General features: G+C 47.3%; 1 protein-coding gene across 4 annotated transcripts in view; it reads right to left on the bottom strand.

Annotated features, from left to right (window-relative positions):
- Nucleotides 1–26065, bottom strand: part of PARP4 (poly(ADP-ribose) polymerase family member 4) — a 2216130-nt gene that overhangs the window by 286781 nt on the left and 1903284 nt on the right. For all 4 annotated transcript variants that reach the window (XM_078657066.1, XM_078657067.1, XM_078657068.1 and 1 more), the window contains one exon: nucleotides 22765–22854. In XM_078657066.1, coding sequence (XP_078513192.1) covers nucleotides 22765–22854 — 90 coding nt within the window. The remainder of the gene's footprint in view (nucleotides 1–22764; nucleotides 22855–26065) is intronic.

Raw genomic sequence — 26065 nt, 5'->3', positions numbered from 1 at the left:
TGTTTCCAGTCCAGGGAAGACATGGCTTGGCAGTTCGGGCTGTACTGTTCCCAAGAGGTACAGGGTCAGACTGATTTGCATATAGCCATGTCTGAACTGGGGTGGATGAGTGAACTAAAGAATGGTGATGGATTAAACCCAGATCAGTTGACTGGGGGTGAGTGTTTGATTTGTTCAAACGCTCCGTCCATCATCCCCTTTTGTATCGCTTTGTTCGCCCTAAGTGTGGCAGGGTATGCTCAGAGGTGAGTCCCTTGTTCACTTGGCCACTGGATTCAAGATAGTCTGGCTGATGAGGATTATGAATCCGAAACCGGTCCCAGGATGCTTGTTTCCGGTCCAGGGAAGACATGGCTTGGCAGTTCCGGCTGTACTGTTCCCATGAGGCACAGGGTCAGACTGATTTGCATATAGCCATGTCTGAACTGGGGTGACTGAGTGAACTAAAGAATGGTGAAGGATTAAACCCAGATCAGTTGACTGGGGGTGAGTGTTTGATTTGTTCAAACGCTCCGTCCGTCATCCCCTTTTGTATCGCTTTGTTCGCCCTAAGTGTGGCAGGGTATGCTCAAACGTGAGTCCCTTGTTCACTTGGCCACTGGATTCAAGATAGCCTGGCTGATGAGGATTATGAATCCGAAACCGGTCCCAGGATGCTTGTTTCCGGTCCAGGGAAGATATGGCTTGGCAGTTCGGGCTGTACTGTTCCCATGAGGCACAGAGTCAGACTGATTTGCATATAGCCATGTCTAAACTGGGGTGGCTGAGTGAACTAAAGAATGGTGATGGATTAAACCCAGATCAGTTGACTGGGGGTGAGTGTTTGATTTGTTCAAACGCTCCGCCCATCATCCCCTTTTGTATCGCTTTGTTCGCCCTAAGTGTGGCAGGGTATGCTCAGACGTGAGTCCCTTGTTCACTTGGCCACTTGATTCAAGATAGCCTGGCTGATGAGGATTATGAATCCGAAACCGGTCCCAGGATGCTTGTTTCCGGTCCAGGGAAGACATGGCTTGGCAGTCCGGGCTGTACTGTTCCCATGAGGCACAGGGTCAGACTGATTTGCATATAGCCATCTCTGAACTGGGGTGGCTGAGTGAACTAAAGAATGGTGATGGATTAAACCCAGATCAGTTGACTGGGGGTGAGTGTTTGATTTGTTCAAACGCTCCGTCCATCATCCCCTTTTGTATAGCTTTGTACGCCCTAAGTGTGGCAGGGTATGCTTGTAGGAGAGTAGGGTCTGCTATCCTATGGTCACCCCAAATTTTTGCTTTTTGCTTCACTGGTTTATGACTTAATGTGGCTGTGGGCCTGCTAATCAGACCCACAGCCTGCTGTTCTCTCTCTAAATTATTATCCATGTACTTTAGGTGCATAACGAAATTGGAACTGGTTCACCTTATTGGCCCCTGTAACAGTGTACCCAGGTACCCAGGGCATAGGTGCTACCAAGGCCTACCAGGGGCTGCAGCATGTATTGTGCCACCCCTGGCCTGGCCTCCATATTTGAAACAACTGGCTGATCACTCAGCTGGGGTAAGTCGGTGTAACCACCCCTTACTTAGGTGTAGTATGCCTATACCTAACCTAAAATGGACACATATGTTCCTATCAGTCACTCCTATGGAAGGCCTCATCAATCCTGGAGGCAGAGTGCTTGGAAATATGTGAGATGGTGCTCTGGCATGAGCTGAGCCTGTCTGCAGCTTTCGGAACCATGTCCTTTAGCTGTTTCATGATATTGCCATACCATATACTCTTAAGTGCATTATGAACCTCGCGGTTAAATGCTATCTTGGGTTTGGCTTTATCAAAACATGTCGAGTAAGGTGTCATACAAATTGGAATACTACCCTCTCGCCAGTTCTGGCGACGGGGGTAGCATTCCACCCTTCTAGAGGGACACGACATGTACCTAACCTGAACCCCGGTTAAAGTTAAACAGAGCCTCAGCATCACAAAATGGATGCTGCCACCACAGACACAAGTTTGACCTCCTGCTGCTGGGAGTCCTTCCAGCGAGGGCAGCTTGGACAAAGGGTTTCCTGCCTTGGGAGGTGCTAGCACCACCCCAGACAGGATTTTGTGTATTGGGTAGGACAGGGCTGAATAGAATCAGACATGCCTGGGGCACACAAGGTGTCCCTGTGCATAGGCCAGTTCAAACCGGTGCTGGGGCCTTCCAGCCCCAGTCCTGGTGCGAAACTGGACAAAGGAAAGGGGGTGTAACCACCCCCCTTCCTGGTTCCGCCCAGAGGAGGGACCTAGTAGGTGATCCGGCCCCCCAGATTCGAATAAGAGTGGGAGCTGTGTCCTGAGACTTCAGATCATCCTGAATCAACTTGAAATACAGAAGAAGACTGGACTTCGACATTCTGCTGCTCAGAAGACGGAAGAGAATCTCTCTGTGGCCAAGGAGTGACCACCCTGTTCACACAGGCACCATCCAGCAACTCGACGTCTGCTTTACCGCCGCCTCCCGCTGGAGCCGAGCCCAGAGCCTGACAAGACCCAGACTCCCAGACTTCTCACAGCCCGATCCACAGTCCCTGCAAAGAAGGGACCCGTGGAGGCACCGAGAGACGTGGGACCGGACTTCTTGGAAGACCCCCGAAACGCTGACTGCGCAGCATCAGAGGCACCCTCGAAGCTGTGCTTTGGGGTTTGAGAAGCCCCAACCTCGAGCAGCCCTTGCACCGAAGATCAGCCCCCCAGCATCTCCACGATCTGCGTGGGGCCCTTTTGCACTGTGCCACTCGACGCGCCATCCCGGCCACTTGCCCCGTGGCTAGCGGCCATCTTGGCGACGAAACCTTCAACTTTCACTGCAGGTCTGGTTGCTCCAGACTTGCCCTTGCTCCTGTAAAAGGGAGCACCTACTCTGACCTTGCTGGTCCGAGTAACAAGCCTTTTTCGATTCCTGCGTGGCTTGCATTAGCCAAGGCCTGTTTGCTCCAATCAAGTTGCCGACACCGCCAACAGCGAGAAGCCTGCGTGGGACAGCTCGTGACCGACTCCTGGACGTCTTCGACCCCCCGTGTCCACGTGGCTGCAGAGAGAAGCTACACCTCGACGCCTGTTTGCACCCGACATCGCCTGGTTCCACTCTGGTTCCACGGTAGTCACTGGCTAGTGACTTTGAACATTGTCCCCTCTGCTTTCAGGTCTTCACCTCTTCAGATCCACCCTTGGGTCCACCGGAACTCTTCACATCGAGCCGCCTGCAGCATCTTCAGCTCCAAGCACCATCGACCTGCGTGACGAAACCCGACACTACTTCGACCCTATGCACCCGCTTCCTGTGGGTGAGGTAACTCAGCTCCGCCGGTGTTCCCACACTGGCACACACCTCTAGTGTCTGTGTCTAAAGTTTCATCCTTCTAGGTCACTCGGAAGGTTCCTTTTTAACTAACTTTGTAACTTTTACGCACCATAGACTTTGCATTGGTGAGTGCGTGCACTTTAAACACTGCACCCGAGTCCCGCGGGCCTTTCCCGACTTCTTCACGGCTAGTCCCGAACAGCTCCAGCGATTCCCAAGGCCCTAGGCCTCTTTCCTGTCCAAGTGGTATCTCTTATACCACTTTCTTAGTATATGGTTTAGGTGGCCCCTAGGGCTCATCCATAATTGTGCAACTTTTGTGTATTTTAACTGTGTTTTGTTTTAACGCATTTGCTTCTGTGCTCATAAAGAGTATCAGGGATATTTGTAGTAATAAATCTATATATATTTTCAATATATATCTGTGTGGTGTCCTTTCATTTGGTATTCAAGGGATTGTGTATGGTAAAACAGCTTGCTTCACATGCCTTTACAGAGTTTAGCCTAAGACTGCTTAGTCCATGCTACCCCTAGGATAGCTTGTCTATAAGGTTGACTTTACAACCTGCACCATAAGGGTTGCTTGGCATGGTACAAGGTGATCACTAGAACTAGTGAGCATCATATACCAGGCCAACTTCTCACATTGGTGAGCAGCGGATTGGGATTTGAGCTTGCTGTTGTTTTACCATTACAATCTTTGAAAATATCATTTGAAAGATCATACAGGTACCTGATAGGTACACTAAAACAAGACTAGATATACTTAAGTTCTACTGAACTTAGTTGTTGTAGAGGATAGGGAGTAGCACACCCTGACTACAACTACTAGATAGGTTTTGTAGGAAAACACAAGTGTAGGTAGATTGCAACACATCCACCACACTAGAGCAATGTCTGGAGCAGAGGGATCCACTGGACCAACCTCTGTTGAGAGTGACCCTCCAAGGGCACCATCCAAATTTGCTATCTTTCCATTTAAGGAACTGAGGCAACTGTGTTCCATGAGAGGAATCAAAACAGGCCCTTCTCCTACAGCAGGACACCTCAGAGAGCTGTTAGACCAGTCTGAAGCTCTAAAGAACTCCAAACCAGGCCCCTCAGGGACTGGAGATGGAGGATCTCCCACTGAAGATGATAACCCTAATGCCCCTGCCCCTGTCATCCAGATAGATGAGGAAGACCAGACCCCTGGGAATTCTCAGCCTGAGGAAGAATAGGGAGAGGAGGTGGAAGAAAGTGATTCTGATGATGGTGGGGATAGCCAGGTGTTAGCCAGCAGGCTTAGCCAGGCTAACCTAAGCTTATTTGGGACTGAAGGTGGGTCCAACCCATTCAGACCCCCAAATGAACTTAACCAGGAGCATAGGAGGAGGAGGAATCACTCAGGTGAGTCCAATACTTCCCATGTTTCTAGAGGTTCTCATGGCAACTCCAGAAGGGAGTTGACTAGCCCTCAGAAAAGGGAACATGAGGCCAAAATGAGAGAGGCTGAACTTAGGATCCAGAGACAAGAATTAGAAATTGCCCTGGCCAAAGAGAAACTTGCTAGAGCAAGGCAGCCTAGAGAGAGTGGATTAGATTCCACTGGTGGCAGCACTATCCCCAAGGATAAAGACAGGTCCCATGACAATAGAAACCTGAGTAAGATTGTGCCCCCCTACAAAGTTGGGGATGATATCCACAAGTGGATGGCTGCACTTGAGAGAGCTTGCAAAGTACAGCAGGTCCCTCAGGAGCAGTGGGCAGCAATCTTGTGGCTCTCCTTTGAAGGTAGAGGCCGAGACAGACTCCTCACAGTTAGTGATGGGGATTCTAGAAACTACCTGGTCCTGAAGAGCGCTCTGATTGATGGGTTAGGCTTAACCACTGAACAGTACAGGTTAATGTTCAGAGATACCCAGAAGACACAGACTCAGGACTGGTCTGAATTTGTTGAATGTGCCACTAAGGCTCTGGAGGGCTGGTTGCTGGGAAGTAAGGTTACAGACTATGAAGGATTGTACAATTTGCTTATGAGAGAACAGATTTTAAATAACTGTCAGAACCAGCAGTTGCATCAACATTTGGTTGACTCAGATCTAACCTCTCCCCAAGAATTGGGAAAGAGGGCAGACAAATGGGTTAGAACCAGAGTTAAGCAAAAGAACCAGAAGCAAAACCAGGGTGGTGACCAAAAGAAAACAGACCAGAAGGGTGGGGAGCAGAAAGCTAAAGACCAGAAGTCTTCAACAGGGCCCCAAACTAATACTGAGGGTGGGTCCCAAACTTCCAAGTAGAAGAAGAAAGAAGGTCAAAGGAAACCCTGGTGTAGCTTTTGCAAAAACACCACTCACTGGACAAGTGTTCAGTTCAAAGTACTTTATTCGGTTAAAAACAGAGGATAACCATAAAAGTAGCATGAAAAGGTACAATTTACATGGGTCAGGTGATAAAAGAAACACATAAAGAGACACCCAAATAAATACATATATACAGAATAAAAAGAGTTAATTGATTTGGATTGATTTATGGCACTTAAAAACAAGTTTAAAAAATTCAGCAAGAGATGCTACCATAAAAACAGTTTCCATTTTCTGACACTCTAAAAACGCTAAGCGGCATCTATAAACATTTAATTCTTTGAGAATGGGGATGATGAGTTTTCTTCGATGCAATAGATAAAATTTACAAAAAAATAAAATATGGATATCGGATTGTTGGGAAACATCATCACATGGGCAAAGGCATAATTCTTTCGCCCAACAATTCATCACAGGGAAAGATAATAGCCTGAATAGGATATTAAATCTGAACCGGGTCAAAAGGAAACGTTCATGATTGGACATGTATAATGATAAATATGGCTGTAATTTCTCTCCATTTATAATTAGTTGATGAGCAGAAACAGTCTTTTTTTTCACCTCCTCCGTTTGTCTTTTGGCCCTGAGGTGAGCAATACACAGGTTTTTTAGGTCTCTTCTTGATATATGTGCCATTGAAGATGGGTCCTCAAAGTATTGGGCACAACTTAATTCTTCAAGAAAGTTTCTGACATAGCATATCCATTTAAAGTTGTTTAAATTGTCCAGTACAAGAATGTCCTTTAAAATAGCCCGGTTAACCACGCATTCTTCATTTGTCCAAACCCTGTGCCAGAGTAGAATAGGCTGAATCATTATTGTATCAGTCACACACACCACACCCAGTTCAGCGTGACATATATGGGTCGCAGTGCTCTCAGGTACGGACATGTGGCGTAAAAACTTATTTTCCATGATTTGAATTGAACTAACATTCATATATCCCCACAATCCTGAACCATAAATAGCTACGGAAATACAAGTAGCATTATAAATAGTTAAAATTTCCTTTATGGGTTTTTTTCCTAGTTTTTTCATAAAACACTGTAGAGCCATGATAGTTTTAGAAAATAACAGTGTTCTGGCATTGATTGCTGACGTCCATGAGCCATTTTCATGAAACAGAATGCCCAGATATGGGAAAGTAGCAGTCTTCTCTAAAGGATTGGAATTTATAAATATTGGCTTCAAATGCCTAGTAGTTCTTGTCCCACAATACATAGACAGTGTTTTGGAGCAATTAATTTTCAAGTCCAAACTAAGCATGAAGCTATTAAAAGATGTGACCAAAGTTTGAAGTGCCATTGGGGTGCGTGCCATCAGGACTGCGTCGTCAGCGTACAGCAGGGCAGGGACGGGCCTACCCCCCACCATAGGCATGTCCCTGCCCTCCTGCACGAGGCGGCACTCCAGGCCGTTTGTATATAGCAAAAATAAAAACGGTGCTAAAACGCACCCTTGGCGTACACCACGACCAATTCCAAAGTGTCTGCTACACTCTCCATCTTTCCCATACCGGACAGTTGCAGTAGCCCCGGAGTATAGTTCTCTTAGAAAGCATATAATAGCATTGTCTACCCCCAAAATCAGCCATAATTACCCACAATTTATTATGTGAGACACAGTCAAAGGTTGACGATAAGTCAACAAAAGTGAGGTATAAGCGTTGTTTCTTTACCCTTATATACTTCTGTTGTAAGATAAACAAATTTAAACCTTGCTCTATGGTCCCTAAACCCCTTTGGAACCCATATTGAAAGTCACTTAGCACCCCATTTTCTTCTGCCCAGCTTTGCAATTTAAGTAAAACCACTCTCCCAAGAATTTTTACGGAGGAATCCAATAAGGAAATTGGCCTATAACATGTGCAGTTCAGCCTGTCGCCTTTCTTAAATATCGGGACTATAATTGATGTAAACCAGGTAGGGATTAAGCCTTTTGCCAGGGCAACATTAAAAAGCTGTACTAACAGGGGCCCCCATAAGTCAGTATTGGCCTTATAAAGGTCGGCAGGTATACCATCCGGTCCTGCCGCCTTGCCCCCCTTAGTCGCCTTCAGGCTTGCAAGAACTTCGGGTAAGGTTACAGCCAATGCTTTAGGTGGATCCAGCATAGGGTCACAACCTTTATCGGGCACTGTTTCAACGGCCCTATAGAGGGAGGAAAAATGAGTCACCCACTCATCCTCTGTAGCGGCGATCTCCATGCGTGCTTTTTTATCGTAGAGGAGCGGAGTGTTTATGACCCTCCAAAAGGCGGCCGGATCTTTTGATTGTGACGCTAAACATAATTCGTCCCAGGCATCCTTTTTAATCAAATCCTTCCTTTCCTTCAACGCTGTATTATAATCCCTCCTCAAAGCTCTAATTAAAGTTACATCCCGTGGTCTTTTATGAATCGCATGTCTAAGGTTTGTTAAGGCTTTCGTGCACGTTTTGTCAAACCATTTCCTATTTGATTTTAGGGAATTTTTTCTTGTAACCCACAAAACCTCCTTAACTGTAGTAGCAATAGTATTAAAATGAAATAAAATGTCATTACTCTCCGCATGTTCATTCAGGCAAATCGAGAAGCTATCCAAACATTTACTCATCAATTTGGACAAAAAGTCATACGGGACCACTTCACTCCATTTAAGAAAATAACCATTTTTCGAACCTAACGTCACATCCTGCGTCATATGCTTAGAAGTTACTACATTATTGGGTGGGACGAATAGGTTCTCCATTAAAAGTACCTGTGGGAAGTGGTCACTCAGAGGTAAATCCATTATCCTAGAGCTAATCAATCTTCCAGCAGAGCTATTTGTACACAGAGTAAAATCAATAATTGTCGAAGCCCCCCGTCCCACAAAAGTTGGTACAAATGGCATTGTGTGGTTGGCTAACTCATTTATAAATCCAAAATCAAAATTAAATAGCATCTCATTTAGTGAATCACCAAGTAGGGTATGTTCAAAGTGCGTCAAGTTAATGTCCTGTTCTAACATCAGGCCACACATACCCTTATGGCCCTTTTTACGCAATGTGCAGTTAAAATCACCCCCCCATATTATCATTATTTCGCCCCTTTTTTTATCAATTTCAGACTGTATATCCACGGTCATTGCAGCGAGTACATCCTTAATCATGCTACTTATAAAATTATTATAAAAATTTAACAACTCAATTCTTGGACCCTGCCTTACATCTATCACTATTTTCTGATAGTAACTGGATCCAGCAGAAAAGAAAATCTTGTCATAAACTAGCAGGTTTGATATATACGTAGTCATTCCGCCCTTGGGTCTACCATAAGAGCCCCCCACCGCAGAGGTAAAATAGGTTTTATAACCATTTAGATGTATCGGTGTGGTGGCCCAGGTTTCTTGTAGGGATATTATGCCTACACCAGAGATTACGTCAACCCAAGATGGATTAAGGATTTTTTGTTTTAAACCTGCCACGTTCCAGAAAACCACCTTACAAAGATCTTCTATAAGTGACGCTTCTGCGTTATCCCCAACTTGACCGCCCTGATTCCCTTCTGTTATAACTGCCACAGCTCGATTTTCGTGTGTCACCTCGTGCGGCGGTAGATTAATCAGCCCCAGATTTACAGGCATGGGGGTCTTAAATACCTCTATTGGCTCAGGGAGTCAATCCACTGTTTCCAGACAGTCAAACCGGTTATAACACGGCGTGATTGGAGGAAATTGGTGATTGCCATACCAACCTGGGCAAGTGATTGTAAAAAGGGTGGAGCCCCCAACACTGCAGCCCCTAAGGCACCTGCACCCACTAGTACAGTTAGCAGTGTTGGTCCACAGACTAAGGGGGTAGTGGGTATCACCTTGGGAACTGATGGAGATTCTGACCTAGTCAGAATCCCCACACAGGCTGTTCTGATTTGTGATGGGTAGATTGATTTTTCCCCTACTGTCAGTCCCAATAATTTGGGCAAGTACAGACAGACACCTTTAATTAATGAAAAAGTGGCTCAAGCATACAGGGACACATGTGCCAGTGTCACTATGGTGACGCCTAGCTTTGTGGACCCTGGACAGTACATACCAGGTGATAATTACCTGGTGACCAATGCCAGCAATGTCACTACTACACATAGTGTGGCAATTGTTAACTTTTCCTGGGGAGGGGTAACTGGCCTAAAAAGAGTTGTGGTTAGTGCTGATCTCCCAGTAGAATGTTTGTTGGGCAATGACCTGGAGAGCTCTCTATGGTCAGAAGTTGAGTACAGGACTCATGCAGAGATGTTAGGGATATCATCACATGTCCTTGCTGTGACCAGGTCACAGGCCAAAAAGTGCCTCTCTGAACCTCAGGTCTTGGATCCTGGAACAATGGACCAAGTACCTTCCAAGACAAGGAACAGGAGGGTAAAGGCTGTGCCTTCCCAACTGCCTACAAGTGAGGATCAGCCTTCACAGGAAGATGATTCTGAGACCCCTGAAGGAACTGTCCCTATAGAGCTTGAACCTGATCAGGTTGAGTTTCTGGGGACAAGGGGACCTTCTAGGGCAGACTTGGGGCAGGCTCAGTTATCCTGTCCTTCTCTTGAACCCCTCTGACAGCAGGCTGCTGCTGAGGCTGCTGGGAATGCTCAAGGTACCCATAAGGTTTATTGGGATGATGGGCTCCTTTATTCAGAGGGTAGAGACCCCAAGCCTGGTACAACCAGGAGGTTGGTCATACCTCTGCAATTTAGGGGCTTCCTTCTTACCTTGGCACACGATATTTCCTTAGCAGGACACCTAGGCCAGAACAAAACATGGGACAGACTTGTCTGTCACTTTCACTGGCCTCACATGTCAGAAGATACAAAGGAGTTTTGTCGCTCCTGTGTAACCTGCCAAGCAAGTGGCAAAGCAGGTGGTACCACAAAGGCCCCCCTAATACCATTACCTGTGGTGGGGGTGCCCTTTGAAAGGGTAGGGATTGACATTGTTGGACCAATGGATCCCCCTACAGCATCTGGGCACAGATTCATACTGGTGGTGGTGGACCATGCCACCAGGTACCCAGAGGCAATTCCACTTAGGACCACAACAGCTCCTGTTGTGGCCAGGGCCTTACTTGGAGTTTTCTCCAGAGTGGGGTTTCCTAAGGAGGTAGTATCCGATAGAGGTGCAAACTTCATGTCAGGATACTTGGCAGCTATGTGGAAGGAATGTGGTGTTAACTATAAGTTCACCACTCCCTATCATCCACAATGCAATGGGCTTGTTGAGTGATTCAACAAGACCCTAAAGGGAATGATCAAAGGATTACCTGAAAAGCTCAGGCGAAGATGGGATATCCTTCTGCCCTGCCTTCTGTTTGCTTACAGAGAGGTCCCACAAAAAGGTGTTGGCTTCAGCCCCTTTGAATTGTTGTTTGGACATCCTGTAAGAGGACCCCTATGTCTGGTGAGGGAAGGATGGGAGTTACCTCTCAAAAAGCCCAAGCAAGACATAGTGGACTATGTACTTGGTCTCCGCTCCAGGATGGTTGAGTATATGGAGAAGGCATCCAAAATCCTTGAGGCTAGCCAGGCATTACAGAAGGCCTGGCATGACCAAAAGGCTGTCCTGACTGAGTACCAGCCTGGACAGAAGGTATGGGTGTTGGAGCCAGTGGCCCCAGCAGCACTCCAAGACAGATGGTCTGGACCCCATACAATCATTGAGAAAAAGGGAGAGGTTACCTACTTGGTGGACCTTGGAACTCCCAGGAGCCCCCACATGGTGCTCCATGTTAACAGGCTGAAAGCATATGTTGACAGGAGAGACATGGGCTTGCTCATGGCTACAGATGAGGGGCAGGAGGAAGAGAGTGACCCTCTCCCAGACCTGCTGACTCAGAATCCTGAGGATGGCTCAGTTGATGGTGTGGCCTTAGATGGCAGCCTCACTGAACATCAGCAACATGACTGTAGACAGGTTTTACAGTCATATCGACATATGTTCTCCCTGACACCCAGTCAGACTAACTGGTGTACCCATGTGGTGGACACTGGTGATAGTCTCCCTGTAAAGAACAAAATTTACAGGCAGCCTGACCATGTCAGAGACTGTATCAAGGCTGAGGTGCAAAAGATGCTGGAGTTAGGTGTCATTGAGCCTTCAGAGAGCCCCTGGGCTAGCCCAGTGGTTCTGGTCCCCAAACCTCACACCAAAGATGGAAAGAGAGAGATGAGGTTCTGTGTGGATTACAGAGGACTCAATGCTGTCACCAGGACAGACACACACCCAATTCCAAGGGCAGATGAGCTCATAGACAAATTGGCTTCTGCCAAGTATTTGAGCACATTTGACTTGACAGCTGGCTACTGGCAAATCAGGTTAGCTGAGGAGTCTAAAGCCAAGACAGCATTTCTACCCCCAGTGGGCATTACCAGTTTGTGGTGATGCCCTTTAGTTTGAAAAATGCACCTGTCACCTTCCAAAGGTTGGTGAATCAAGTCCTTACTGGGTTGGATGACTTTTGTGCAGCATATCTGGACGATATTGCTGTCTTTAGCTCCACCTGGGAGGATCACCTGGTCCACCTGAAGGAAGTGCTAGAGGCTCTGCAAAAGGCAGGCCTCACTATCAAGGCAACCAAGTGCCAGATAGGGCAGAGTAAGGTTGTGTACTTGGGCCACCTTGTGGGTGGAGGCCAAGTTCAACCACTGGAGAGTAGTTCAGTTCAGTTCTTTTATTTGTTTCGAAGGTAAAAAACCATCATGAAAATACATAGTAGTACATGATCACATAAAAACATACTGAACAACATAACGATATGTTTGACAAAACAAAGCAGAAAGTTAAAAGGGATTTTTGTGAATAATTAAAAAAGGGGTGCAAATATGACACAAGGCTCCATGTGACTTTTTAGTTTCCTTCCTGTCCCCGCAATTTTATCAGCCTCTTGTGTTTCTTAGTTTAAAAGCAATTTTCAGAAAGCTCGTGATGGCAAACAGGGTACGCATTTCGGTGGCTCTTTGCAGAAACAATAAAGCAGATTTAGCATGGATAATAGATGAGTCTTTTAAAACGTCCACTAAAAATCTTTGACGCGGTGTTTTATAAAAAGAACATAATAATACAAAATGAAGGGTGTCCTGCGGAGACCTATTGTCGCAGCCGCAGGCACCCTTCTGCTCAATTGATTGTGTAAACCCAGACGGATAGGCTAAAATATGGTGCAACAAATTGAGCCTAAAACGAGTCATTAAAAACCTCTCATGTTGACTGTACATTAAAAAGAGATACGGTTCCATGCCCACTTCATTGCTAACAAGCGAATAAGCAACTACCGAGGATTTAGTAGAGTTACGCTCCCTCCTCCTGTCATCATATTTTTCCAGTAGTTGCTTTTGTACAGAATGTCTGGAATATATGTCCACGCTAGAGGGGTCCAGAAATAACCTTTGCTCATCAATGTCCTCCAATGAGTCTTTGGCGTATTTCAGCCAGGGGATTTGGAGCCCTCTCTCTTTCTTCAGGCAATCCTGGATGATCTGTCTAGACAAATCCGCATTGGGGTTTGACCAAATTTTGAACCAGGCCAGTATGGGTCTCAGTCTGATCAGATCGGCAATGTATGGGGTACCCAACTCTTCGTGTGTTATTGCCGCTGGGATGTTCAGCGGGAGCTTTAGCAGTTTTTTAAAGAATTTATCTTCCTCTCTTTGTATTAGTTGTGCATCACTAAAGCCCCACACTTCGGCTCCATAGATGGTCTTTGAGATACTGATCGACCTATACAATGTCATCACCTGCTCTGGGGACCAACGTCCCATGCGACGGGCGAAATTTAGTGTAGCTCCATTAGCTGCAACTAGTCTCCTGGCCCTCTCCTCTATCAGAGGGGTGAACTTGAATTTTTCATCAAATAACAGACCTAAATACGGAAATGATTTAACAGTGTCCAAAACGTGATCCCCTAGTTTGAACACAAATTTCTTCAGTGGTTTCTTCCCCACAACCATGATGAAAGATTTTGTCATGTTAACCGAGAGGTCCAAATTCTTCATGAAGTCCGAGAAACCCTTAATTAAGATCTGCAGGCCAACTGCCGTTCGAGCTAGGAAGACCCCGTCATCGGCGTACAAAAGTACCGGCAGATGACGCGAGCCCACCCTAGGGCAGTCAGTTCCCAGTGCTATCAGGGCACTCTCCAATCCATTTATGTAAAGGGAGAAAAGGAACGGCGCCAGGATACACCCCTGCCTCACCCCTCCAGAGCACGGGAAGGGATCGGTGGTGCCCCCCCCCCGTACTATAGCGGACTTTGGCTGTTGTGCTCCAGTGCAGCTCCCTCAAGGTATTAATAAGATCAGAATCAATTCCTAGGTTAGACATGAGTGACCATAATTTGGCTCTGTTAACATTGTCAAAAGCAGCTGCTAAGTCCATAAACCCCATGTATATGGTCCCATCGGTTGTCTTAGTATACTTAGGCGTGAGGAGGTATAGGTTGAGGCATTGGTCACTAGTTGACCTACCTGATCTGAGCCCGTACTGGGTATCCACCAGGATGTTATGGGTGTCGGTCCATTCTATTAGGCGGTTAAGGAGCGCCCTCCCGAGTACTTTAGCGGAAACATCGATCAATGAAATGGGTCTGTAGCACTGCGGGCTGTCCCAACAGCCTTTCTTGTATATCGGGACAATCACCGCAGTGGACCATGATCTCGGCAGGCCTGATTTGATTGCAGCATTCAGTACTCTCGTTATCACTGGGGCCCATAACTCGGTGTTACTGAGGAATAAATCTGGGGGGGTGCCATCCGGGCCTGGGGCTTTGTTTCTTGTCAACCCCGAGATTGCTTTAAAGACTTCCTCCAAGGATAATTCAAGTCGATCAGCCCTTGGTCCCCTCCATATTCCATCACCAAAGTCAACCTCCTGTTGCTTATACAAGGATTTAAAATGAGCAATCCATTGTTCTGGTAAAATATTAACGCTGATGACTGGGGAGCTTGAGTCATACAAGCATGGTCTATTTATAATTTTCCAAAACTGTGCATAGTCCTTGTTTTCACCTGCCTCCCTTAGGTCAGCCCAGAGTTCTTTTTGAAGGGCCATTTTCCTTATCTTTACCTGGGTTTTGTAGTTCTGTCTGCAACGGGTGATTTCAATCTTGTCCCTTGGGGTCTTTTTTAGGCTCTGCTTTAGGTCTCTTAACTCTCTGGAGCAGTTAGAATCAAACCATCTTGGAGAGGATGTCTGTTTTACGGGCTTCTTAGTTTTCAGTAATCCTTCTACAATTTTGGTTAACGATTCGAAAGCCTCTACCACTCCTCTCCCCTCTATTGTGGGATCTAAGCAGGTCTCTATGTGGGCTTTCCCTTCGTCCACTAGTTTGATGTAAAATTCTTGAGGATTAATCAGTGACCACCTTAAACGTCTCCCTTGGTCTGTTGGTTAGATATGAGTTTCATGGATCACCCCTGGGTCTTTTCTGGTTAAATTTTTACATTTAATTTCTATAAAAATGGGGTTGTGATCGCTAAAGGGACTCCACTCTGTTCTAGTGTTTAAGATCTGATCTCTGGCACAGGCGGAGATCGTTATATAGTCTATTATGGACCCACCACCTTTTCCCTTGAATGTGGGTGTTGGAGATTCCCCTACTTTGAGTGCTGCTAGATCCATAACGTGAGTGAGCGCAAAGTTATCTAAAAGTATCATCAGAGTTGTACCCTCTTTATTATGTGTGAAATGGGGACCCTTTTCTAGTGGGCATGCTGACCAGTCAGAGGATAGAGGGACTAGTTTGGGGCATAGATGACAATTAAAGTCCCCCATCAACAGAACAGTTGGTTCTGGGCCCTTCGTCCTTTGATCCAGTTCCTCATTTAGTCTGCTCTCCAACTCTGCTAGTATTGGAAAGTTCCCCTCCACTGGCCCAGAGTTGTAGAAATTTAAAAACAGGAGACTCTCCCCTGGAGTTGTAGTGTCACTATTTGTATATTATCTGACATCCAGTCTGGGTATGACCAGGTGCCATTTAGGTCTAAATCTACATATATTACTAGGCCTCCTTTTGCTCTTCCGGAGTTTGTCCCTTGGGCAGGTCTAAAGAAACACTTATAGCCATCCAATTGACAGGGGCCCGAATCCCGTGCCCATGTTTCTTGGAGCGCTATAACATGAAAGCGCCTTATAAAGTCTAACCACTCCTTACTTTTCAATTTGGCTTCCAGCCCTGCAATGTTCCAGGATAGGATGGTCAAACCCTCCCTATTCTCTTTGTCTCTTACTGTGCGAATTTCATTTATTCCTTCCTCGCCCACTATTAATGTCTCTTGGATATTTACTTTGCTTTCCCCCTGACTCGAATGTTGGTCTAGCCTCCCAGTTTGTGTGTAGTCCACATTCCCACTTTCACCCCCTGTTTCTCGACCCCGGGATCCACTAGTCGCTAGGCTGGCTTCGGTGTTAGTTTCTATTGGGATGAGTCAATCAATATCCTCGAGTGATTGAATTGGGGCAAATCTATTTCTCCATTTCTCCAGAGTAAGGTTGTGTACTTGGGCCACCTTGTGGGTGGAGGCCAAGTTCAACCACTGGAGAGTAAGATTCAGACCATAAAGGACTGTACTCCTCCAACTACCCAGACTCAGGTCAGAGCTTTCTTGGGCCTGACTGGGTACTACAGGAAGTTAGTTAAGAACTATGGGTCCATTGTGACTCCTCTTAATGATCTGACATCCAAGAAGATGCCCAAAAAGGTTCAGTGGACAGAATACTGTCAAAAGGCATTTGATGACCTGAAGAAGGCCATGTGCTCTGCACCTATCCTGAAGAGTCCTGACTACTCAAGAGAGTTTATTGTCCAAACAGATGCTTCTGAGTTGGGAGTGGGAGCTGTGCTTTCACAACTTAATGTAGATGGTCAAGACCAGCCCATTGCTTTCATTAGCAGAAGGCTGACCCCCAGAGAGAAACGTTGGTCAGCCATTGAGAGGGAGGCCTTTGCTGTGGTGTGGGCCCTGAAGAAGTTGAGACCATACTTGTTTGGCACTCACTTCAAGATTCAGACCGACCATAAGCCCCTCTTATGGCTTAATCAGATGAAGGGTGAAAACCCCAAACTGCTCAGGTGGTCCATTTCCCTACAGGGGATGGACTTTACAGTGGAGCACCGCCCAGGGACTGACCATAGTAATGCAGATGGTCTCTCCAGGTACTTCCACTTAGAACATGAAGACACAACTGGTCAAGGTTAGTCTAATGTCCCTGCGTTTGGGGGGGGGTTGTGTAGGAGAGTAGGGTCTGCTATCCTATGGTCACCCCAAATTTTTGCTTGGTTTATGACTTAATGTGGCTGTGGGCCTGCTAATCAGACCCACAGCCTGCTGTTCTCTCTCTAAATTGTTACCCATGTACTTTAGGTGCATAACGAAATTGGAACTGGTTCACCTTATTGGCCCCTGTAACAGTGTACCCAGGTACCCAGGGCATAGGTGCTACCAAGGCCTACCAGGGGCTGCAGCATGTATTGTGCCACCCCTGGCCTGGCCTCCATATTTGACACAACTGGCTGATCACTCAGCTGGGGTAAGTAGGTGTAACCACCCCTTACGTAGGTGTAGTATGCCTATACCTAACCTAAAATGGACACATATGTTCCTATCAGTCACTCCTATGGAAGGCCTCATCAATCCTGGAGGCAGAGTGCTTGGAAATATGTGAGATGGTGCTCTGGCATGAGCTGAGCCTGTCTGCAGCTTTCGGAACCATGTCCTTTAGCTGTTTCATGATATTGCCATACCATATACTCTTAAGTGCATTATGAACCTCGCGGTTAAATGCTATCTTGGGTTTGGCTTTATCAAAACATGTCGAGTAAGGTGTCATACGAATTGGAATACTACCCCCTCGCCAGTTCTGGCGACGGGGGTAGCATTCCACCCTTCTAGAGGAACACGACATGTACCTAACCTGAACCCCGGTTAAAGTTAAACAGAGCCTCAGCATCACAAAATGGATGCTGCCACCACAGACACAAGTCTGACCTCCTGCTGCTGGGAGTCCTTCCAGCGAGGGCAGCTTGGACAAAGGGTTTCCTGCCTTGGGAGGTGCTAGCACCACCCCAGACAGGATTTTGTGTATTGGGTAGGACAGGGCTGAATAGAATCAGACATGCCTGGGGCACACAAGGTGTCCCTGTGCATAGGCCAGTTCAAACCGGTGCTGGGGCCTTCCAGCCCCAGTCCTGGCGCGAAACTGGACAAAGGAAAGGGGGTGTAACCACCCCCCTTCCTGGTTCCGCCCAGAGGAGGGACCTAGTAGGTGATCCGGCCCCCCAGATTCGAATAAGAGTGGGAGCTGTGTCCTGAGACTTCAGATCATCTGGAATCAACTTGAAATACAGAAGAAGACTGGACTTCGACATTCTGCTGCTCAGAAGACGGAAGAGAATCTCCCTTGTGGCCAAGGAGTGACCACCCTGTTCACACAGGCACCATCCAGCAACTCGACGTCTGCTTTGCCGCCGCCTCCCGCCGGAGCCCGAGCCTGACAAGACCCAGATTCCCAGACTTCTCACAGCCCGATCCACAGTCCCTACAAAGAAGGGACCCGTGGAGGCACCGAGAGACGTGGGACCGGACCTCTTGGAAGACCCCCGAAACGCTGACTGCGCAGCATCAGAGGCACCCTCGACGCTGTGCTTTGGGGTTTGAGAAGCCCCAACCTCGAGCAGCCCTTGCACCGAAGATCAGCCCCCCAGCATCTCCACGATCTGCGTGGGGCCCTTTTGCACTGTGCCACTCGACGCGCCATCCCGGCCACTTGCCCCGTGGCTAGCGGCCATCTTGGCGACGAAACCTTCAACTTTCACTGCAGGTCTGGTTGCTCCAGACTTGCCCTTGCTCCTGTAAAAGGGAGCACCTACTCTGACCTTGCTGGTCCGAGTAACAAGCCTTTTTCGATTCCTGCTTGGCTTGCATTAGCCAAGGCCTGTTTGCTCCAATCAAGTTGCTGACACCGCCAACAGCGAGAAGCCTGCGTGGGACAGCTCGTGACCGACTCCTGGACGTCTTCGACCCCCCGTGTCCACGTGGCTGCAGAGAGAAGCTACACCTCGACGCCTGTTTGCACCCGACATCGCCTGGTTCCACTCTGGTTCCACGGTAGTCACTGGCTAGTGACTTTGAACATTGTCCCCTCTGCTTTCAGGTCTTCACCTCTTCAGATCCACCCTTGGGTCCACCGGAACTCTTCACATCGAGCCGCCTGCAGCATCTTCAGCTCCAAGCACCATCGACCTGCGTGACGAAACCCGACACTACTTCGACCCTATGCACCCGCTTCCTGTGGGTGAGGTAACTCAGCTCCGCCGGTGTTCCCACACTGGCACACACCTCTAGGGCCAGATGTAGGTAGGCGTTTACCGGGTGGTAACGGCCGAATTCGGCCGTTACCGACCGGTAAAAGCAATTTGACATGTAGGTCCCTGTATTTTACAGACTCGGTAAATTTACCGATAGGTAAATTTACCGAGTATGTAAAATACCGAGTCGGTATCATTACGGATTCCGGAAAATTGGTATGTAGGTGGGACTCTTCTGAGTCCCACAAGCAGTACAAAATCGGTATTTTACCATCAAATACTACTTGATGGTAAAATACCGATTCTGGTGTGCATGCACATGTGTGCATGCACACCTATGCCATATGACAGGCAGACCTGCCCTTAGGGCAGGTATGCCTGCCACATGGCACCCGAGCCTCTTTTGGGGGTGCCAGAGGGTGTCAAAGTGACACCCCCTGCACCCTTGTGACAGTGGGTATTTTCCGATGCGGTAAATACCGACCGGTAAATGCCCAATCAATCCTATGGGCTTCAAAGCCCATAGGAATGAATGGGCATTAACTGGTCGGTATTTACCGCATCGGAAAATACCGACTGTTTCCGATTCGGTAATTGCACATCTGCATTTACCTACATCTCGGTACTTTTATTTTACCACCTCTGAAATACCGAGTCGGTATCATGCGGTATTTAAGAGGTGGTAAAATAAAATTTACCTACATCTGGCCCCTAGTGTCTGTGTCTAAAGTTTCATCCTTCTAGGTCACTCGGAAGGTTCCTTTTTAACTAACTTTGTAACTTTTACGCACCATAGACTTTGCATTGGTGAGTGCGTGCACTTTAAACACTGCACCCGAGTCCCGCGGGCCTTTCCCGACTTCTTCACGGCTAGTCCCGAACAGCTCCAGCGATTCCCAAGGCCCTAGGCCTCTTTCCTGTCCAAGTGGTATCTCTTATACCACTTTCTTAGTATATGGTTTAGGTGGCCCCTAGGGCTCATCCATAATTGTGCAACTTTTGTGTATTTTAACTGTGTTTTGTTTTAACGCATTTGCTTCTGTGCTCATAAAGAGTATCAGGGATATTTGTAGTAATCTATATATATTTTCAATATATATCTGTGTGGTGTCCTTTCATTTGGTATTCAAGGGATTGTGTATGGTAAAACAGCTTGCTTCACATGCCTTTACAGAGTTTAGCCTAAGACTGCTTAGTCCATGCTACCCCTTGGATAGCTTGTCTATAAGGTTGACTTTACCACCTGCACCATAAGGGTTGCTTGGCATGGTACAAGGTGATAACTAAAACTAGTGAGCATCATATACCAGGCCAACTTCTCACAATGCTCAGACGTGAGTCCCTTGTTCACTTGGCCACTGGATTCAAGATAGCCTGGCTGATGAGGATAATGAATCCGAAACCGGTCCCAGGATGCTCGTTTCCGGTCCAGGGAAGACATGGCTTGGCAGTTCGGGCTGTACTGTTCCCATGAGGCACAGTGTCAGACTGATTTGCATATAGCCATGTCTGAACTGGGGTGGCTGGGTGAACTAAAGAATGGTGATGGATTAAACCCAGATCAGTTGACTGGAGACGAGTGTTTGATTTGTTCAAACGCTCCGTCCATCATCCCCTTTTGTATCGCTTTGTTCGCCCTAAGTGTGGCAGGGTATGCTCAGACGTGAGTCCCTTGTTCACTTGGCCACTGGATTCAAGATAGCCTGGCTGATGAGGATTATGAATCTGAAACCGGTCCTAGGATGCTTGTTTCCGGTCCAGGGAAGACATGGCTTGGCAGTTCGGGCTGTACTGTTCCCATGAGGCACAGGGTCAGACTGATTTGCATATAGCCATGTCTGAACTGGGGTGGCTGAGTGAACTAAAGAATGGTGATGGATTAAACCCAGATCAGTTGACTGGGGGTGAGTGTTTGATTTGTTCAAACGCTCCGTCCATCATCCCCGTTTGTATCGCTTTGTTCGCCCTAAGTGTGGCAGGGTATGCTCAGACGTGAGTCCCTTGTTCACTTGGCCACTGGATTCAAGATAGCCTGGCTGATGAGGATTATGAATCCGAAACCGGTCCCAGGATGCTCGTTTCCGGTCCAGCGAAGACATGGCTTGGCAGTTCGGGCTGTACTGTTCCCATGAGGCACAGGGTCAGACTGATTTGCATATAGCCATGTCTGAACTGGGGTGGCTGAGTGAACTAAAGAATGGTGATGGATTAAACCCAAATCAGTTGACAGGGGGTGAGTGTTTGATTTGTTCAAACGCTCCGTCCATCATCCCCTTTTGTATCGCTTTGTTCACCCTAAGTGTGGCAGGGTATGCTCAGATGTGAGTCCCTTGTTCACTTGGCCACTGGATTCAAGATAGCCTGGCTGATGAGGATTATGAATCCGAAACCGGTCCCAGGATGCTTGTTTCCGGTCCAGGGAAGACATGGCTTGGCAGTTCGGGCTGTACTGTTCCCATGAGGCACAGGGTCAGACTGATTTGCATATAGCCACGTCTGAACTGGGGTGGCTGAGTGAACTAAAGAATGGTGATGGATTAAACCCAGATCAGTTGACTGGGGGTGAGTGTTTGATTTGTTCAAACGCTCCGTCTATCATCCCCTTTTGTATCTCTTTGTTCGCCCTAAGTGTGGCAGGGTATGCTCAGACGTGAGTCCCTTGTTCACTTGGCCACTGGATTCAAGATAGCCTGGCTGATGAGGATTATGAATCCGAAACCGGTCCCAGGATGCTTGTTTCCGGTCCAGGGAAGACATGGCTTGGCAGTTCGGGCTGTACTGTTCCCATGAGGCACAGGGTCAGACTGATTTGCATATAGCCATGTCTGAACTGGGGTGGCTGAGTGAACTAAAGAATGGTGATGGATTAAACCCAGATCAGTTGACTGGGGGTGAGTGTTTGATTTGTTCAAACGCTCCGTCCATCATCCCCTTTTGTATCGCTGTCTTGGAGGTGGTCACACCTCCCTGTCACAGGAAACCTATTGTTCTAACTTTCCCTGTTGAGCTCAGCTCAACAGCAGGAGGGTAGAATCATGTCTGTGCTCGGCAGTAGTACTAGCTTTACTGGCAGACCCCGAAAGGCTGTTACCGGGAGTACAAGGGGTACCCTAAGGAGCCGCCCAGCACATGGAATCATACTTCCCGCACCAGAACGCAGGGGTACTGCTCGAAGAAAAATCTTCCACATCCAGTTTGACGCCTGGGAAATTCAAAAGTAAGGAATCTGTGGCTAGATGTCTTGATCAGATATATAGTGTGTGCCACTGGCATTGCTCAGAGGACATGTTATATATATAATCTCTGAGCTGTACATGCCATGCTTGGTTATGTTATATCTGTCTTTACTCACTCAACATATCTAAATCCCATGTGGGACACTCTACCTCACATTTATCTACACACATCATTGCAGGGAGCCCAACTCCTGCTCCCATGTGAAGTAAGACGAGAGATTTCTATAGAGATTTTATTCAAGTCGCTTTGCTAACCTTCACGTGGCCAGTCGTTCAAGAGATGAGAATGATGGGAAATACTTATTTACTACTGATCTCTTCCAGATATTACCAACCACCTTCTACAGATAAAAACAATTCAGATTCACGCTATGAATAACACGATGATTTAGAACTGAGGGATATGTTGGATTTCAAGTTGAAGCATCTAAGGTGAAATGCCATATCACCTTTTTTACTCCTAATTCATTTATAATCTGCTAATTAACAAGGTAAACCAATTGTGATCACAATTTACCATATTGAAAAATAAAATAAAATAGGGAATTTCACTGTACCTGAGTTTGAAGCAAAAAAAGATGGGCCCAATTGGGGTCTGCTTTATATTTCCGAATAAGCTTTGGCACAGAAAACCCATCTTGATCGCTCTGAAAAATAAAGCAGAGTTGATAAATATTGTTCATACATACAGAGTATCAAGTTGGGAAAGTGGATCCATTTGTTACACGTTAAGCTTTTAACTGACAATTAAACTTCAAATCATGCATAGAATGACCGTCTTTTTGTCTAAGCTTTGAGCTTTTATTTTAGAGGTAACTGTTTTTGTTTTCTTTAAAAATTCCAAATACCAGTGCCTCCAACCAGATGGTGAGGAAGCAGAATATGCATTTCTAAAAAACACAATTTCCAACCCCCACTCTACCAGCATACATACAGACTACACGGTGAAAGACAGATTCACAATTGTTACTATCACTAATTATCACAGCGGATGAGATCACCACCTGAGTCTAACAATAATATGTGGTCATCTGGCCAGGACATGCATAACATACTAATGTACTGTGAACGTTAGAGTAACACTAGATGATTTTTTCCTTACCTGAGGTGCCCTCAAGACAAAGCATCCAATGTCTAAAATCTGGGCCTGTCAGCTTCACTTAAAAGGCCAGTGCCAAAATGATTGCTGTCTACAAGGCAATTCACATTTGCATACCTTTGTGTGACTTTGAGGAACACTCTTTAGAGAAGCAGATGCCTAAGTGAATCATCCCATATTGTGAGAAATATGAAGCCCAAACATTGTGTTCACAACTCAAATGAAATTTTCCTAGGATTTGCACAATTTCAGACAATGTCGGAGGAGGTGGGTAAGCGGTTCCTTTAACACCACATTCCCTCCAAAAGGAATTAAACTTTGTTGATGTCCAGCCATGTAGTTTTTCGGTCTCGCCTGAGCTAATGCGCTTGTGCATTGCTCCGGCGAGATTATAGTAAGCGGAAAAGAAAAGTCTACCAAAACGGCTGCGGATCGCATGCAGTTCATGTGATCTATGCGCGTGCACGCCAGCCACCTAACACACCACCATTTGTCTGTGCCTCGGCATCAGACTTCAAAGGCTGCCGCTCCCCCGCCGCCCCGTGTGCACATCGCGCACCACCATCTGTCTGTGCCTCGGCATCAGACTTAAAAGGCTGCCGCTCCCCGCCCCGCCCCGCCCTAGCTATGCCGAGAGCTTGTTGATCATAGCGTTCCCAAAATACCAAAATCTTCTTGTATGCTCCTTTTGTGAGAAGTTGCCCTGGTATATGATGTTCACTATTCTAGTGAACACCTTGCACCAGTCCAAACAACCCTTATGGTGATGGTTGTATGTCAACCTTATAGACCAGCTATCCTAGTGGTAGCGTGGACAGAACAGTCTTAGGCTAAAAGACTCTTGAGGGCGTGTAAAGCCAGCTGTTTTACCCTATGTAACCCCTTGAATACCAAATGAAAGGACATCACACAGGATATATATAAAATATATATGTATTTATTTACTAACACACTCCTCTGAACTCTTTATGAGATCAGAGGCATAAGCACATAACAAGTTACTCTTAGAAACACTTTAAATAGCACAATTTACAGTTAGGCCCTAGGGGCGCGTAAATCCATGTACTAAGTAAGTGGTATAAGAACCACGACTCGGGAAAAGGAAAGGCCTAGGGCCTAGAGAATCACTGGGGCTGCGCTATCGGACCCTTAGGTTAGGAGTAGGAGGCCCACAGGCGGCACGTGCAGTGTCAGTACACTCACGCGAAAGTCAATAGAAAGTCAATGGGAACTTAAAAAACTAGACACTAGGATAGTCAATCCCTAAAGGAGCACCGAAGTACTCACGTTACCTCACCCACAGGCTGCGGGTGCATAGGTATCAAAGTGTGTCGGGTTTCCTCGTTGATCCCTATGGAGCCCTGGAAGAAAGATGCTGCAAGCGACCAGGAGGAAGATGTCCGGGGGGATCCAAGGGTGGATCGAAGATGAAGGAGACCTGAAAGCAGAGGGGACAGAGTCTAGGTCACTAGCATGTGACTGGGCGGAACCAGGAAGGAACCAGACGTCGTCGAGGAGCAATCAGGTGCTGTCGTGAAGCTTGTCGTTGCAGCCATGCAGACAAGGAGGCGTCGAGGACAACCAGGTGCTGGAGAGGAGCTGTCCCTCGAAGGTTCTTGCAGATGGAGGGGTCGACTTCCGGATTGGACCTAACAAGCCTAAGCAAAGGCAACCCATGCAGGATACACAAAAGGCTACTGGTGCAGACCAGGAGGGTCTGAGGTACTTCACCTTTTCAGGGAAGCAAGTGCCAGTCTGGAGCAACAAGACCAACAATGGATTTTCAAAAGGATCGTCGTCACAGGGCTACTAGCCAACTGGCCAGCAACCGGGACAACGCGTTGAGTAGAACACAGCAGAAGGGCCCGACGCAGATCTCGTGGAGTGTGGAGGGCTGGTCTTCGGTGCAGGTGGTGCTCAGTGTCGGGGTGTCTCAGTTCCCAGTGCACAGCTTCGAGAATGCCTCGGGAGCTGCGCTATTAGCAAGTTGAAGACTTTCCAAGTTGCCGGGTTCCACGGGTTCCGACGCCTTCCACGGGGCTCAGCTATGCTGGAGTCGTGCAGTGGGGTCAGAGAGGTCCGGGAGTCGAGGTCTTGTCCGGCTCTGTGCTCGGGTTCCGGCGGGAACGGGGACAAAGCAAGTCGTCGAGTTGCTGGATGGTGCCTGGTTGCCCAGGATGGTCACTCCTTGGCCACAAGGGAGATTCTTCAGTCTTCAGCTCAGGTGAATGTCGAAGGGTCCAGAGTTTCATTTCAAGTCGATATCAGGATAAATCTAAAGTCTCCTGGGTCAGCTCCTACCTTTATACAACTAAAGGGGGCGGGTTTACTCACTAGGTCCCTCCTATGGGTGGGACCAGGTAGGGGGGTGGTTACACCCCCTTTGCTTTGTCCAGTTTCGCGCCAGAGCTGGGGCTGGAGTTCCCCAGCAACCGGTTTGAACTGGGGTATGCATGAAGCACCTAGTGTGCCTCAGGCAGTGTCTCAATCTATTCAGCCCTCCCAGTCCCTATACACAAAGTCCTGTCTGGGGTGGTGCTAGCACCTCTCCAGGCAGGAAACCTATTGTCCAAACCTCCGTGACTGGAAGGAATCCCAGCAGCAGGAGGTCAGACTTCTGTCTGTGGCAGCAGCATCCATTTTGTGACGCTGGGGCTCTGGTTAACTTTAAGCGGGATAGTCAGAACTAACATGTCTTCTCCCTCTAGAAGGGTGGAATGCTACCCCCGTCGCCAGAATTGGCGAGGGAGTAGTATTCC

Source organism: Lissotriton helveticus, chromosome 8 (genome assembly GCF_964261635.1).
Source record: "Lissotriton helveticus chromosome 8, aLisHel1.1, whole genome shotgun sequence".
Lineage (NCBI taxonomy): Eukaryota > Metazoa > Chordata > Amphibia > Caudata > Salamandridae > Lissotriton > Lissotriton helveticus.
This window is presented reverse-complemented; position numbering and strand designations above follow the sequence as displayed.